Genomic DNA, 16,819 nt, shown 5'->3' with positions numbered 1-16,819 from the left:
ATTTTATGGTCTGTGTTTTTTAGTATACCTAAAATCCTTTGCTACCCCACATTTTGTTAAAAAAAATGCTTTGTAGAGCTAACTACCATAGAGTTATCAAAATTTTCAAAAGTAAGGGGTCTGTGGCTTGGCTTTTGAAAAATAGGGGGTCCTCAGTAATTATCTAATTGGGAACCACTGTGCTAGAACATAAAGTCCCAATAAGCATTTTGTTGTAAGCATCTTCATAACAATGCAGTGATTAGCAGAAAGCCTAGCATGGATTTGTTGAGTGTAACTTCTGCCTGATCCCCTGCCTCTCTTTGGGTTAGTAGTGTAGTTTGATTATGGAAATGTGGTGGATGTAATTTACCTTGATTTCAGCAAAGTTGGTTGGAAAACTATACTCACAGATCACCAATGGTTTCTCATCAAACTGAAGGGTGGTTTCAAACTGAGTACTGCAGAGCTCTGTTCTAGACCTGGTTCCCTTCAACATTTTTATCAGCTACTCAGATGAAAGCGATGGAGGGGATCTTTATTCAATTTTGCAAATGGCGCAAAACTTCGAGGTATCTTTTCTTAGTCTAAAATGTTTTAGTTTGCTCAACTTGGTACTTGGATTGTTAATGCGAAGTATCTCTTCACCATGGAACTCATTATTCAACTTTTCCTTAAATTATGGTAGCCACAAAGTACTATAATGTGGGACAGTGGTGGGTGATGTGTTCCTCAGTAATTATATTGCTTACCACAGTCCAACAGCTATTGAGTCACCAAGGGAAGGTTGTGGAATCCTTGGCTCTGGAAGCTTTTATAAAGTAGCTGTGTATAATCATCTCTTGAGTGGTTTGTGTTAATCCTATTTTCCATGCAGGTGGATAGACTTCAGATGATGAATGCTGGAGAGAGAGAAGGGTGTGGGAATCGGTTGACTTCTAGAGACCTATTTGGACAATAGTTCTATAGATCTGTGATAATACATCTTTTAAAATACGGTGTTACATTTACTGCACAGTAAAGAAGAAAGAATGGCTTGCTATTATAAGTGAGGTACTATTTCTCCCTGAACTTTATAATTTGGCTTTGAAAAGGGCTTGAAGAACAAGCAGTCCAGATACTAGAAATCACAATGTTAACAGTAAATATATGGGGTTTTTTTGTTGTTTAATGTCAACTTACGTACATGAACTTTGATTGAGTTCAGACACATTATGTAAACATCCAAGTGTGACTTATATTGGGTCTACCAGACCCCAAATTTTTAAGCAATGTGGACTAAAGTTGCTTCTGGGGCTCCTCCCGGATTAGGGCCCCTGAAGCTTAAGCTTCATTAATTTCATAGTAGACCCGCCCCTGTGTTTCCCTCCATGTGATCTCAGTTGCGTAGGGACAGCAGATTAGCACATGCTTACCCTGTGTGTGCTATTGTCTGTGCCCCCACCCTCACACTTGTCAACCTGTCATGGGAAGATCTGAAGGGGGAAATCCAGCTGAATGGATTGTAAGCTGTCTCCATGAGCTGCATGATTGGCATGTGTAGGATAGAGCCTACACATGTCATTAGATATATCCTCTTCAGACCGTCCTCTACCATGTCAACAGTGTTTGGGAGGAGCTGTCATGGAGTACAATTGTGTGGTGCAGGGTGCATGGCCCTGCTGTGCGAGTCTTCTTGATTGAGATCACATGGAAAGAAATGCCCTAAGGAGGGGGCTTATTGTTGTTGTAGAGCAACCTTATCAGAAGGTTGCTGCTTGTTTGAGCTGGTTTATGAACTTATTGCCTTGTCTAACTTTTGCTATTTTACTGGATGGTACAAATAGGCAGAGATACTATCAGAAGAAGAATGCTCTGCTGCTGGATTTCACAGGCCTTCTTTCACGTAAGCAATCTAGTGTGTTGCTATAGTGGGGTAAGAGATTGCACTTATGTCCCCAAGCAAGCAAGCGAGAATGTAGCTGTTTAAGCATATTATTTATTATAAATGCAGGTGACTGTTTAGCATGTACATAAACAGTGGTGTTTTGTGCAGCCTTGGCAGTTGGAAATTGGGAAGAGGGCAGGCAGAGATTTTGCTTAACACGGTGTAATAATTCCAAACTCTTCCTGGGCACAATAGCGTGTCCCAAGTTTAGTGTGTCTTAAAATTTAATTCACAAACGCCTAGGATGCCCCCCCCCCCAAAAAAAACCCTCGCCTGCCGACACAAAAGACTGTTTGAGTCACTGTTCTAGCCATGTCTCCTCTTTAAAGAAAGAAATATATGAAGTAATAAAGAACATTCCTCAGCATATATGAAGTAATAAAGAACAGTCCCAAGTATCTGGCATTTGCAAGCTTATATGGAGAACATTATGCTGGTGCTACATGCTTTTCCACTTTCACTATCAGTATAAACAAAGCAGTCTTGTAGTTTTAGAATGTTTGAGATGGTTTGCCTTGAGTTGCCTTTATTGACACATTGGGCCAAATCTCCCTTTTGCTGCCAGTGCTCAGATATATGCCTTTTATATATATTTTTTATTACCACTCTGAGGCCTTTATGGAAAAGGGTGGTATATAAACTTATTTTACATAGTAAATGTAAAATGCCTTCTCAGTAGTGGCACCCTCTCTGTGGAACACCCTCCCTTCAGATGTCCAGGAGAAGACACCTGAAGGCAGCCCTGTATTGGGAAGTTTTTAATGTTTGATGCTTTATTAAGTTTTATATATTCTGTAAGCTGCCTGGAGTGAATGGGGAAACCCAGCCAAATGGGCAGGGTATAAACAATAAAATAATAAATAAATAAATAAGACATGCACAAAAGAAATAATACCTGAATCATCAAAATGCATCAACAGTTTAGTATGACATTTATATTTTGACACTTGTCCCTTCCAAAATATATTTGAAATGGGGAAATGATAGCTTCCTCATTGTCGCTCTCATATGTTTTCCTTTTTGGTGCTCTGTAAAATACATATCCAAGCACATGAAGCAGACATGCACGTTCTGTTCAGGCATGTGTCCCGGGCTGTAGAATGTAAAATCATTCCTGAGAGAAGCTTTTGTTACTGGCATATCTGAGAGCACATATGGTTTGTGAGCTATGGCAGAGTATTTTCAGCTTTATAACTTGTGTATATTACAGTTTTATTGAAATCTACCTCTGAGCACGTTCCTGAGGAGGCTTGACCAAACCAAGTGTCCTGATTTCAACTGTTGTTGTTTGGCTCTGTAACTCTCAGAGTAAACCTGTAGAGTTGATTATGTAGTGCAAAAATTCTATTTGGCTATAATGCAGGAATGCTCTGGTTGCAAAATCATGATACATATTTTTAAATACAAATATACACTGGCACTCTAGAGCGAAAGTGAATGCATAGCAGAAGTTAACTCGCATTACAAAGACATTAAAAATGAGAGAGAAGCAGGGAAGAAAAATGCAAGTAGGTCTCTGGAATGCACAGTGCCCTTCAGGCAACTTATGCATACGGATTTCAATTTTTTTTTTACTTTATTTAAAAATTCCTTTCTTATCTCATGATGCTCAGTCAAGTCATCATTCAGTATCAGCTACTCAAGTATTTAAAAGTATTTCAAAAGTGCATAGCGAAGAACGGCTGCTGTGAGAATGCAGAGACATAAACTTGTTGATAATTTTGTCCTGGAAAGATTTATGGCTATTTAAAAGGAGCAAGCATGCTTGTTAAAGGAGGGGGTATAAGCATTTGAAACACACAGGGCTTGTTTAATTCTGAGAGCACTGATGTGCACATTGCTTTGCAAATGTCCATCAGCTGCATGGATAATGGAAGCACCATCTATATTGCTGTTATGGCTTAGGAAGCTCTCCTGCAGCTGCAAGTGAATGGTAGAAATTATTTTGAGATCAGCTGGGAGTTCTACTGCTTTGGACCTCAACAAAATAGAAGGAAGGCTCATTAGGTGACTCAAGACTGCTTGGTAGGCTTTGTCTCCTGGCTCATTGACTTCATGCCAGGCTTCCCTAAGCCTCATCTGACTTGGAATCTTGGAGTTGGAAGGTAACTCAAAGGTCATCTATTCCCAATACAGGAAATTACTGTTGCAGCACCATTTGGTAACTCTATGTCCATTGCTGATGTAAAAGAGGAGCAAAATGGGGAGGGGTAGAGGGAGAGCATAACTTGGAACCCTCAGGCATGAATAACTTCCATTCTGACCTCTTGGCATTTGAGATCACTTCTTTGCATTTGAGCTAAAAAGAAAAGAAAAGAAAAGTGAATTTTCAGAGAACTGGAAGCCACAGTTTCCTATGAGCACAGTGTGGTCTGTTGCAATGTTGGTATATAGAGTTCACATACCAGCATTCTTCTTTGGTAGATGGATAAGATACCCTGTTGACCTTGTTGGGATTTGCTTTGGCGTTTGAATCCTAATGTATTCCTGAAGTCTTGGTTGCACATACAGGTATAGTTTGGCAAATGCTCAAGTCGGGCCATGTAAGTCCAGCCAAGGTCCTTCTGCACCTTAACTGCAGGCATCCTAACACCTGCTGTTCCCCACACCTGCTGTTCCCCACACCACCCCTGGCATGCAGATTGTGTACAGGAGGAGTAGAGCTGCATGCTGGGAGCTTGGGAAAAGTAAGCACAGTGACACCAAGGAACGATTTGTAATGGCCTGCCCCAGAACTGCAGTAAGTTCAGAAGCTGCTGGCAGCGAATGCTGTACGGATGCTCTATAGGAGTTCTGTTTGCACAGTTCAGGTTTGAATGGTATTTTAAGGAACTTAATGAACAATATAGTTGTCCCCCAAACACTTGGTTCTTCTGTTTTAAAAAGGCTTCCGAGATCCAGCTTCATTGCAATGCTGTGTCTTAGCTTTCACATTTTGCTCTGGTGATTCTAAGTTTGGGTAGGGGAAGCCTTTCAAATTTGTTTTACACTTACACGCTTACTCAGTTTCAAATCTCCTGAACTAGTGACTGACACACACACACACACGGACAACTCTTTACTTGTGAAATGAGCACATGCCATGTACTCGAGGAGTGTACGTGTTGGTTAACTTAATTGACAAATACCAAATGCCAAAGAATGCATTCTCATCTCAAGAGATTTATGCATCTAAGAGTCCTAAGAATGAGCATTGATAATGAATTGGAGTCCAGCTGTGAAGTGCTTGGTAGATGACAGAAGTGGGGCTATTTGAAACCTAAAGGAAACTGCTTTTTAGCTTTTATTTTTGGTGTGAAAATACTGTTCAAAGACTGTATTCAAATATTGTGTGCAAAATGCAGTGCTAAAATGCTATAGATTATTGTAACCAGTAGAAATGTGAACTAAATTTACTTGATGCAAAAAAGTTTTCTTGGATCAGTCTTGTGATGAGCCACTTGCACATGTAATGTTATGTAACTCTTTATGCATGATCCTGCTGAAGTTAGGGGTTCTGAAATTCCACTGACACGTGGTGGTTATGTGCCCTAGTTGTTTACAGTTCTCTGTTTGAATGGTTGTGTGGTTCAAGTTGATAAAGAACCATAAGAAGGGAGAGCAGGGTTCTTGGAGCTGTGCATTGACATTCTGCACCTTGACAGCAGACCGAGCAGTTGTACAGGTCACCAGGTCAGTCATCCCCAATCAGTACTGAGAAGGACGTAAAAATGATACATTTATCCAGTGCTTTTTCTGGGGGGATGCACAGGGGGACGCATACCCCTAAACTTTTTGTGAATCTAAGTTTGACCTCATTGAGGAGCAGTATTTCAATATGAGTAGGAAAATGAGAGTACCCTTAAACATTTTTTAAAGAAAAAAACACTGCATTTAACCAAGATCAGTTTTCCATAGGTTACCATGCATTCAAGGTGGTGCAAAGTGGTTTTCCCTTTTTACATGCAAATTCAATAAAAGGATATCGTAGTTTTCCAAATTTGTTTCATTAATTTCATTTTATTAATGTTCTCATCTTGTACATTAACAATATAAATTATGAACACAAATAAACTGGGCTGTCATCTATGGGACATATGTCTCAAGAAAGGCTCATTTTAGTGTGTGTGTATTTTTCATTTTTGCAGTCACATCAAAACTTTGTCAACTCAGACAGGGACATGGAGTGAAAATTGTTAATCAATTTTTGTATGTATGGAAGGCGAATATTTCTTCTTCCAGCACTGAAGCACCACACCAAGACTTCACCCTAAAAAGGGCTTACAACTGAGTTGTTCTCTGGATCCAGCACAACTGCAGTATGCTATCATACTAACAGTAATGTCTTTGCTGCTTTGAATAGAAATATCTCATTTAGGAGCAGGATTTGCAAGTCAGAGGTATGTGTGTGAGAGAGAGATGCTTAAAACCGGAGGGAAATGTTGATGCCTCCAAAAGGTTAGCACTCTAAAACATGGGTAGGCAAACTAAGGCCCAGGGGCCAGATCCGGCCCAGTTGCCTTCTAAATCCGGCCCACAGACGGTCTGGGAACCAGCGTGTTTTTACATGAGTAGAATGTGTCCTTTTATTTAAAATGCATTTCTGGGTTATTTGTGGGGCATAGGAATTCACCCCCCCAAAAAAAATATAGTCCGGCCCCCCACAAGGTCTGAGGGACAGTGGACCGGCCCCCTGCTGAAAGTTTGCTTATCACCTCCTCTAAAGGCAAGCAACATTGGGTTGTTTTGCCTCTAGTGTGCAGTTTCTGAGTGTCTGTGATGTCACCCCCAAATAGTTCCTAAATTGATGCTATTCTTCAATTGAGAAGCTGCTTTTTGTTATAATTGTTCTCTTATCTTCTAAAGAACAAAACATCTTTTCCTTTCCAATGCTAATGAGCTACTCTCTACATCAAATGCTCTTTTGTTGACATGGAAATAAGACTTATCTGATGACTGGGAAGCCAAACATACAGTGCAAACTCTACACTTATGTGAGCCCCACGGCTTACTTGATTTCATAATATATGCAAGTAGAAAGCAGCCTGTAAGCAAACAGCAAAAGAAACCCCAGGGAGGTAGTGATGTAGGTGGGTTCTTACAGAAAGTTAAGATCCCTTTTAACTAGGAACTTTTTATAATGCCAGATGAAAGATGGCTTATTAAGGCAGCGAAACAAGCTTTCAACTGCAACTGATACTCAAGGTCTCAATGAGCAGCTGTGTTTGAGCACAGTTGTAATCCTGTTGATTTATCTCCGGTGACCCCATAAACATGGCTAATTAGAATTGGTGGTAAGAGACTGTAACAGTGGCGGTTTGTTTTCTTTATTGGTCTCTTTAATATGTTGCTTGCAGAGAAATAAATTGAGGGGGATTGTAGCTGATAACCTTAAGAGGCACTGCTCTGGGAATGTTTTCACATAGGTACGCAAGCCTGTAGCCAGCTGTCTTTGGTTTGTGGGGTGGGGAGACAGATGGCAAGTCAGTATGAAAAAGCTTATTATCAGGCTTCCTCAAACTCAGCCCTCCAGATGTTTTGAGACTACAATCCCCATCATCCCTGACCACTGGTCCTGCTACATAGGGATAATGGGAGTTGTAGGCCAAAAACATCTGGAGGGCCGAGTTTGAGGAAGCCTGGCTTATATAGGTAGGTAGGCAGGCATCTATCTGTCCTCTATCTGTCCTGAGAGACAATGGAGGAGTGTGCCTTTGTGAGGTCAAACCGTTGGAAGATTACAGCGTCTTCTGTGGCTGTAGAGACCGATATGGGAGAGACATGTTTCTTTGTAGCTGGGGCTGATGAAGGCATTCAGTTGTGCAGATGCAGATGCACCATGGCATTTCTTCTCCCAGTGGTCATTCCTCCTCTGGTCACTGCTGTGGATACGCAACCTGACTGATCATCTCCAGGCGCTGTGGTCATCTTCAAGGGCTTCCCGCATGGCAGGGTTGATGTTGCCATAGCCCTCATGGTCACATTTGCATACATCTTTGTAACACAGAGTTGGTCTGCCAAAGGGCCTGGTGCCTGAAGCCATCTCCCTGTAGAGCACGTCCTTGTGGATTCGGCCATCTTCAATTCTGATACACACACACATGCATGAATTCCTCTCAATGGGAAAAATGTCAGGGGACAGCTCAAAATAGAGCTTCGTTACAAGAAATCATTTCATTAAAACATTGCAACAATAAATGGTACTGTAAATTAGTAACTTAAAGGAGTTTATTGGAGGATAGCCTTATCCTCCATGAAACCATCAATGGATGCTCATCATGATGGTTATCCTCTGCCTCCAAAGTTTGAGGCAGCAGTGCTTCAGAATACAGCGGTACCTCGGTTTAAGAACAGTCCGGTTTAAGAACAATTTGGTTTACAAACTCCACAAAACCGGAAATAGTGTCCCGGTTTGAGAACTGTACCTCGGTCTAAGAACGGAATCCGAACTGTGGAAGGGCACCGGCTGTGGGAGGTCTCATTAGGGAAAATGTGCCTCGCTTTAAGAATGGTTTTGGTTTAAAAACGGACTTCCAGAATGGATTAAGTTCGTAAACTGAGGTACCACTGTACCAGTTCTGCAGGAGGAGAGAGCTCTCCTCTGCTCAAGTTTTGCTTGTGGGTCCCAGGGGTATCCAGCTGGCCACTGTGAGGACAGGATGCTGGACTACATGGGCCATTGGCCTGATCCAGCAGGTTCTCTTTATTTTCTTGAATAAGACTTGCGTACAATCCAGTGACATCCAGGAACAACAAAAATGGGTCAGGTGCACTGGGTGGACAGCAGTGACGGAGGAACCTTCTCCGGCACCTGGGGCGGTGCAAGTTGTACGGACTGCGCATGTGTGGCATTCCGTATGGATGCTGCACGAGTGGCGCCCATATGGACTGCAGGCGCCCTTGGCTGCTCTACAGCTGGGGGGAGGCAGGGGCCATCTTGTCACTTCTCCCAGAGTGGCACCTGGGGCGGATTGCCCCCTCCATCCCCCCCTTCCTACGGCACTGGTGGACAGGAGCTAAAACATGCTCTTACTCCCCAGTATGGGCCCACACATGGGGCAAATGGGAGGCATTTGTATTTAACCTGGTCCAATCTTTGTTTCTACTCTGAACTGGTACCTTACTCTACTCTGCTGCTGCCTTAGTTTTGTATCCCAGCCAGGACAGAAGCTGTGCACATGTCATTTACCTCAGATGAGCATGAATATTGGACCTCAGTTTATAGACTTCTGGATTTTGGAGAGCTTAAAATAATCTTTTCTGAAACAATGCAGAGACTGGAAAACAGAATTCCTTATCAAATTGGCTCCAGAGAAAGTAAATTGCAGCCCATTAAATTTTTTTGAACTTGGATATCAAGTTACAAGCAGAAGATCAACTTAACAAACGTCCTCCAAGAAGATGCTCGTCATACAGCACAATCTGTCCTAAATGTGTTTATCGCAAAGTAAGGCCCTCAGATTTCAGTGGGATTTACTTTCATTGCCGCCTTAGACAAACAAACACATTCACAGCTGGCCCTCTTCATATTTACTCCAGAATAGATTAATTTGAACATCCAAATGAAACTTTCACAACACAAGATGTTGTGGTGCGGCACACTGAGTTGCCGTTGGAAGGGTGTGTTATAATACTTTTGTTACTGTTTGGCAGGATGACTGTAGTAAGCCAAGCTTCCTTTGGACAACCTATCCTTGAAGTAGCTTGATCATCTGTATCTCACTGCTAAGAGTTAATAATGATTTTATTGCTCTTCCAGGTGCAGATATGTGATAAAAAGTGTGGTAGAAAATGCAGTAAAATGATAGCCTGTGTATGCAATTGATTTCTAGTTCTTGTGGTTCTGAAGAATTAAGACTATGGGTACAGTCCACATCTCATTTGTAACTTTTGGCATAGCTCACTGTTTGTTTGAATAGAACTAATACCATCCCATGCTTTGTATAAAATCCACAGTCAACACAGTAAGTTGAAAGCAAATATAGAATTCATTCTGCATTTCTGAAGAAGTGTGCATGCACACGAAAGCTCATATAAATAACAAACTTAGTTGGTCTGTCAAGTGCTACTGGAAGGAATTTTTTTTTATTTTGTTTCGACTACGGCAGACCAAAACGGCTACCTACTTGTAAATAGAATTCGTTATTGCATCGTTTCCAGGCCTACCTCATGTGTATCTCAGGAGTTTCTTATTTCGAGTTAAGAAATCCATAGAAAGGGCTTCAGTTACTTTTGTGTGTTTATTTTCAATGTGTGTTGACATTTTGACAATACAAACTGAATGTGTGCCAAAACTGTGATTTCTATTTCACTTGGGGAAGAGCTTGATCATCAGACACATTTAAAGGCCCTCTTGGATATATTCAACTTAAATGGCCCCTTCCCCAAAGTGAGAGGGACTACTTCTGTGATGGTTTCCCTTTATTATTACAACACAGTACAGTCCTGTATTTTTCTGATGTGTGCCTTTGATAGTATGGGTTCATTTACTTGAGCAGTTTCACATCTCCTTGCATCTGGTTTTTAAAGAGATATAAATGAGAGAGATGCAGTCTTCAGTATTTTTTTCCTATTTGGCCATGGCATGTTCATATAATCATCTCTCTAAAAGGTGATCATGAATTGTAAACAATCGTTTAAAGTGGTTGTGTAAACTGATTCTAATTCTGCCTTTGAATACGGTAAGATGAACATGATCATGATGCACATAGTATGTGAATTATAACAATGGCAGATAAATAAACAGATGCTCTACAGTTCCTAAGCTTTCAACTTGTGCGCGTAGTGTGTTGCATTATTCATGCCACTTGATCCAAAAAGCAAATAAAATGTTGATTTTGTTCTAAATCAGACAAAACCTTTGTACTCATTGCTGTACTTCTCCTTTGCAGAGATCAGAATGCTATGGACCCAGCTATGGAGTATGTAAAGGTATGAAATATTATTTAATTACTTCCAAGTCCCTGTAAAAAAAAAAGAGGCTAAAATTCATTATCTTATTAATAAATGCCAATAATTGCAAGTGTATCTCTTCTCTGGTTCATTGTTCCACAGTATTATGGTGATTTGATTCTCAAGGAAAAAAGGGGTAGCTAATTAGAGTGCTTGTATCAAACAAGTAGAAAGTAGATAAGGTCACTTTGTGACCTTGGTAATTAATCAGCACTGTCACTAAGGGCTTTTTCATTTTCTTTTGATTATATTCCAGTATTCATGGTCTTGCATCTGCAATTTGATCCCTAGTGCCACAAACTGCATTGGGAACAGGGCACTTTGAGTAGAGTCAAATACCGACCTATGTAGGAAAAGGGAACATTTTATTTTTATGTTTATACTTTTTTAAAAAATACATTTTGTTTATATATTTATATAAACAAGCTTTATATGCCATTTGATGGCTTTACAAAAATTTAAAATAAAACATTAAAATTATTGATAAAAACAGTTTATTTGAAAGCAGTCAAAAGATGATTAAAAACAACAGTAGCTAAAAACACACGTAAGCTTCTACATGCCTGGAATGGCTTGCTTGAACAAAAAACAAAAACCAAACATTTTAAGCAGGCACCAAAAAGAATACTGATGTCAGTAGGCAAGGAGTTCCAAAGTTGTAGATGCTGCCACACTTAAAGATTGACTTACAGGTGTGGAACAGGTGTTATAAGGCATCTGTAATAGTGTCAGTTCCACAGATAGATAGCACTGGGGATTGAATAGTTCACAGCCACACCACACAGCATTTCGACCAGGGGTCAAAAAGCACTCTCCTGTTAATGCTTTCTGGACTTGGTCCTGTAGACAGGACTGGAGCCACTGTAACACAGCGCTCTAATTCCCTTCCCGCAGAGCCAGTCCAGGAAGATACCATGGTCAATGGCAGCGGTTTTCAACCAGTGAGCCGTAGCACCCTGGGGTGCCTTGAATGACGGTCAGGGGTGCCACAGGCAACACTGGTCTCTGTCCCTCTTTCCTTCTCTGATGCCCTATTGCGTCTCTGCCTCCCAAAGGTGTGCACACCCCTGGCTTCAAGCTCCCCAGAAGACTCTGGTGCTGGCCAGGGAGGAGGCACCTCTCTTTGGGGTGGGGGCAGCTCAGAGACTGGGTTGGTAGCCGCCCGGAAGACTCCCAAGGAGAGAGGAGAGGAGGCTGAGGGAACACTCCGCAAGGGAGGGTTCGAAAAGGGGTGAGGGGCTGCTGGCTCTACAGGCAAGGGCTTCTGGGGCTCAGAGCATGTTTCCCCACAGAAAGAATGTAGTTGGTCCAGGGAGCCGTGGACTCAAAAAGGTTGAAAACCTCTGGTCAGTGATATTGAAAGCTGCAGAAAGACTGAGAAGCAGGAGCAAGATTGCACTCATTCCCCTTGGCCCTACTCTCTGTAAAGGTCATCCATCACAATGACCATGGCCAGAACGGAACCCATATCGAAATTGATCTAAATACTGATTTAATTCTGCTGAACGTTAATAGTGTATAGTTTTGATATTTTATAGGGTTTCAAATTGCCTATGTTTTAAGCCACTGTGGGATATATTTTATTTCTATAAATAAAATTTTAGAAGGCGCAATTCTAGAAGGGAGTCATTTTTCGTATGTTGTGACGCCATCATGTAAAAGGCCTTTAAAAAATGTCCTAGGCCTTACAGGCCGATAAGTTACTGCATCACACTTTGAAGCTGCTGCAACATCATTATTAAATGTTTCTCCAATTGAAACATCTGGCATGGGGTATGTGTTTAAGCGATTGCAGATAGCTGCTTTTTGCCACTCATAGCAAACATCTCCATTATGTGCTAGTTTTCTAACTGCAGGGAGAGTTTGCATATTTTCATATAATGGAAAGTATTCAAATGTTCAACATTCCCAGTTTGGAGGCAGCGAGGGACAGTCCAGGCAGTGGAGCGTGAAGCACTCTGTCATTCTCGTGATTTGTGTATTTGAGATACAGAGCATCAACTTATTTCAACTCTGAATTAGTTTTGCATACACTCAGTCATAGGCTTGTGTGCACTCTCTCTGTCTGTCTCATATATAAATATGTGGTGGTCATTAACAGAGTTCTGAAAGCAGACAAACATTGGCTTGGGGAATGTTGCTGAAACATGGGATGGAGAAAATTATTTCAGTCGGTATTTTAAATTATTCATTTCCAGTTTTATATGTACATAGCTATTAAGCCAGAGCACACACTTCTTCAGATTTTGCAATGCAGTTTCAGTTACCCAAAAAAGTGTGTGAGAATGAATATTCTCCAGAAAAAAAGATTAAAAACCATGCATTTTAGGGGAATGTTCACCATTTACATATAAATTTCATAGTATTGTGTGTGTGTGTAATTCATTGATTGATAGAGAGAGAGAGAGAGAGAGAGAGAGAGAGAGAGAGAGATGATAGATAGATAGATAGATAGATAGATAGATAGCCCAATAATTATAAAAAGGTTCCATATGTTATTTGAACTCCCTTTCTGAATGGGATGGAATTAGTGTTGACAGTCAAACAATAGCACAGTCAGGTCCTGAGGGTGCTCAGGTTTTTTTTTTAAGTAACTAACTTTTATTCTCCCTTCGTTTTGTGTTAAAGTTGCACAAGAAATGCAGTTGCAACTGAAGCACAAAGTCTGCTTGTTTTCCTTGAGCTCAGAGTTAAATCACATTCTGGGCTGTCTGTTGGTTATCTCACCTCTTCCTTTCCGGTAATCTTTTTATAGAAATAAACAACTTCGATAAGAAGCTAGTCATAAAAATAGGCCTTCCGCTGTAGTTCTGTGTACTTACTTGGGAGTAAGCACCACTCATTCCAAGTAATCATGAACAGATCAGACTGTTAGACAACAGTCCTGCTTGGGAGCAGAAAAGTCTCACTTCAGCAATTTGTGTCTTTTACACACGGCAGATTCCGTTCAGGGGTGTTGAAGGATGTGGTTTGGACTGATTCCAAATACATTAAGATGGGATGGGTTCCCTTCCAACCCGCTGGTGTCCCAGAAATGTTCTGTAGAGCTTCTTGAGGCAGGAACCATAGCCTGGATGAATGATGTCTTCATGACACATCAAGGGCGTGAGAGGATGTGCACGGGCTTATAGTCGCATATGTGCAATCAATGGATTTCACAGACGTCTGGGTAAATTATTCATTTGCTTAAAGCTATAGGTCAGAGGGTCTCAGACTTTGACCCACCAGGCCAAACCCAAGTTTGGAAGTTAGCTATTGAAGCCTTCTCAAGTGTAACTAATAGGATATCTATGCAATAGTTCCTCCTAGTTTGACCCACTTTGGGACTAATTCTCTGCATGTGACAGGAAGAGTAAAAGCTCTTGCAGTGATAAACCTTGGGACAGGCACATGGCAAGCTTTGCAGCATCTGCTATGGTGTGGATGCTATAGCTGTACCATACGTGTGCAAAAATTAGGAGTAGGTACAGTGCTGTCACTTGTATCTCAACTTACTTTTTATTTATTTTTAATTAAAAGCAAGGTTTCCCTGCTCTTAGATCTGTTCAGAAGTTTGAAGGCAATAGCTAGTGGGATGGGGAGAATTTCCCTGAATAAGATTCCTAGTGTTTGTAGGGCAGGCCTAGAAAAGCACTTTCCCCTTTCCCATAACTAGCAGAGTGAGAATAAAGAATGCAAAGCAAAGGAATATTTGCAAATTTGTACTGCAAGCTTAAGAACCCAACTTCCTCATTTTCAATGTTTTTTACTTATAAAAATTAAATTTCTCATCAGTTCAATTCTTGCATTGGCCAGTTTCAGTCTTCTTTATATTTCAAAACATAGGAAGATGTCCTGTAGTACAGATTCTCTAGGTCTCAGCTCATTGCAACCCAGTCGGATGAGTGGGGTATAAACAATAATAATCTGTGTCTCTGTTTTCTCTGACTATGGTTCCTGTTTCCAGGAATGAGGGATCAGGATGAACTCAGCTCAAAGATTGCAGTGGCATGTTCAGTTGGTTATAGCAGGTATTGACTAAGGTTGCAGGTTCGATCCCCGTATGGGCAGCTGCATATTCCTGCATTTCAGGGGCTTGGACTATATGATTCTCAGCATCCCTTCTAACTTTATGATTTTACAATTCTGTGTGGCACGGGGACATTCTGCAATTTGTTTTAAGATTGCATGGAGATTATACACTAGTAGAAATACTTCAGTATTTTCTGTTAGTGGTAGAACAATGACAGAAGAGTCAAAACAACTAGTACCAAGCAACTTTTTCACCACCGACCTGATAAAGGATCACATAGTAGCATTTAATAGGATTAAGCCACTTTAGAAGCTAGTGTTGTCCTGCCAAATGCCTAGGAATCTTGCCACCACTACTGGCCCACTTCCAGGTTGCTTATCAGCAGCAGAAATAGGGGTAAGATTCACTTCCACATCTTGGTGGGACAATGCAACGACTTGCTGGTCCGATGTTACTACTAAGCAAATAGTCATGGCATCTGCCTTTAGTGGATAAAGTGTGATCTTGCCAGACTTATTTGAGTGAAGATAAAAGTTTCTCCAGTTTTTAAGAAAATAATTACAGCCTGCATGTGTCTATGCAATAAACAGTACTGAGCTATGATGGCCATTTAAACTCTATTTATAGTCTCTATTTATAGTCTCATTTTGAACAATACCTTTCATCATCTGTGCTTTCCTCTAGTTTGACAAACGCTTCTCTGTGTCTCCGAAGCAAATTATTAGTCTTGCTTTTTGGATGTAAATTAAGAGCCCTGCCTTGGATACAGCAGTGGAGACTGAAAGCAGAAGGAATTAATGTTGCTCAGGGACGTGTGGGGAGGGATATTTTTAGCCTACTCATTTTTTCCTGTTGTTGCATAGATTCTCGGGGAGGAGGCATTCTTAATGGTTCTTTAGGTCGTATGTGTTAGCGTTAATAGCTGAATGCAAATGAATGCATTTTATAACCTCTAAAGTACTGATGCATTAGGTCATTCTGTGGATTAAAAAAGGAGGCTGCTAATTATACAAAAACCAGTCTCGGGAACAAGCGAATGTACTGATCTGCTGGAGTCTCAGTACTGAGATGTGGCCATATGACGAGGGCTTTTCCTTTGTTCTGTGAGCTCTGATGAAACTGGTCACAGTTAAATGGCTCTTTTAGAGTTGGGCTTTTATTCCCCAAGTGAAAACAGGCAAGTCTTCTTTGGGATGGCTGCTTGCAAGGAGCTGTGAAAGAAATTCTGCATTTCCTCATGAAAGAGAAATGCTTTTTAATAAGGCAGAATAATAGCAACAGTCAGATGCACCTTAGAGGTTTTGTTTTATGTTTTGTTTTTAATAATATGGAAAGGCAAACTGGCTTCTAGAGGATTTCCTCACTGTCTGCCTTTGCCTGAGACTGCACATGAGCATCTTAAATGCCTTCTCTCTGTGGGGGAGAGCAGCTAAGACAGTGCCAGCTGTGAGTGCAGAAGAGAGCAGTACTGGAACATTTACAATAAAATTTGCAGAAGCTCTCTGGCATGGCCTCCCTCCTCACCCACTGTCAGCGCTGAAAATCTGTTTTGCATAGAAGAAGGTTTGTTTCTGCTGTGCATGGATCTGGAGAAAGGAAGGTGGAAGAATGAATCCCATCACTGCCTTAAAAGGAAATATTACTGTTGAATAGTGATGTTGGGCGCAAGCTTTGAAGAATAGTTCTTTATAGATGACTTGGCGGAGGATTGTCTGATGGGATAGAACTGTGGAATTTATTACAGTTTCCCCAGCGATTACAGTCAGAAGGCATGTTCTTAGTTTTCCCACTGGCATCGCTGAGAGCACCTGTAGGGATGTAACTCTTTGAATTGCCAGTTGTTGAGGAATCACAAGCAGGGGAATGCTATTGCCCTTGTTTTCTGCGTGCAGGATTCCCAGAAGCACCTGGTTAACCACTCTGGGAAACAGAAGATGCTGGACTAGATAGGCCTTTGGTTTTGTCTAGCA

General features: G+C 41.1%; 1 protein-coding gene across 2 annotated transcripts in view; it reads left to right on the top strand.

Annotated features, from left to right (window-relative positions):
• The window catches only part of BCAR3 (BCAR3 adaptor protein, NSP family member), a 93,026-nt gene that overhangs the window by 31,755 nt on the left and 44,452 nt on the right, over positions 1-16,819 (top strand). For both annotated transcript variants that reach the window (XM_053391664.1, XM_053391666.1), the window contains exon 3: positions 10,777-10,816. In XM_053391664.1, coding sequence (XP_053247639.1) covers positions 10,777-10,816 — 40 coding nt within the window. The remainder of the gene's footprint in view (positions 1-10,776; positions 10,817-16,819) is intronic.

This window comes from Podarcis raffonei, chromosome 6, assembly GCF_027172205.1.
Source record: "Podarcis raffonei isolate rPodRaf1 chromosome 6, rPodRaf1.pri, whole genome shotgun sequence".
Classification (NCBI taxonomy): domain Eukaryota; kingdom Metazoa; phylum Chordata; class Lepidosauria; order Squamata; family Lacertidae; genus Podarcis; species Podarcis raffonei.
The sequence above is the reverse complement of the archived record's forward strand: the minus strand, read 5'-3'. Positions and strand labels throughout refer to the sequence as shown.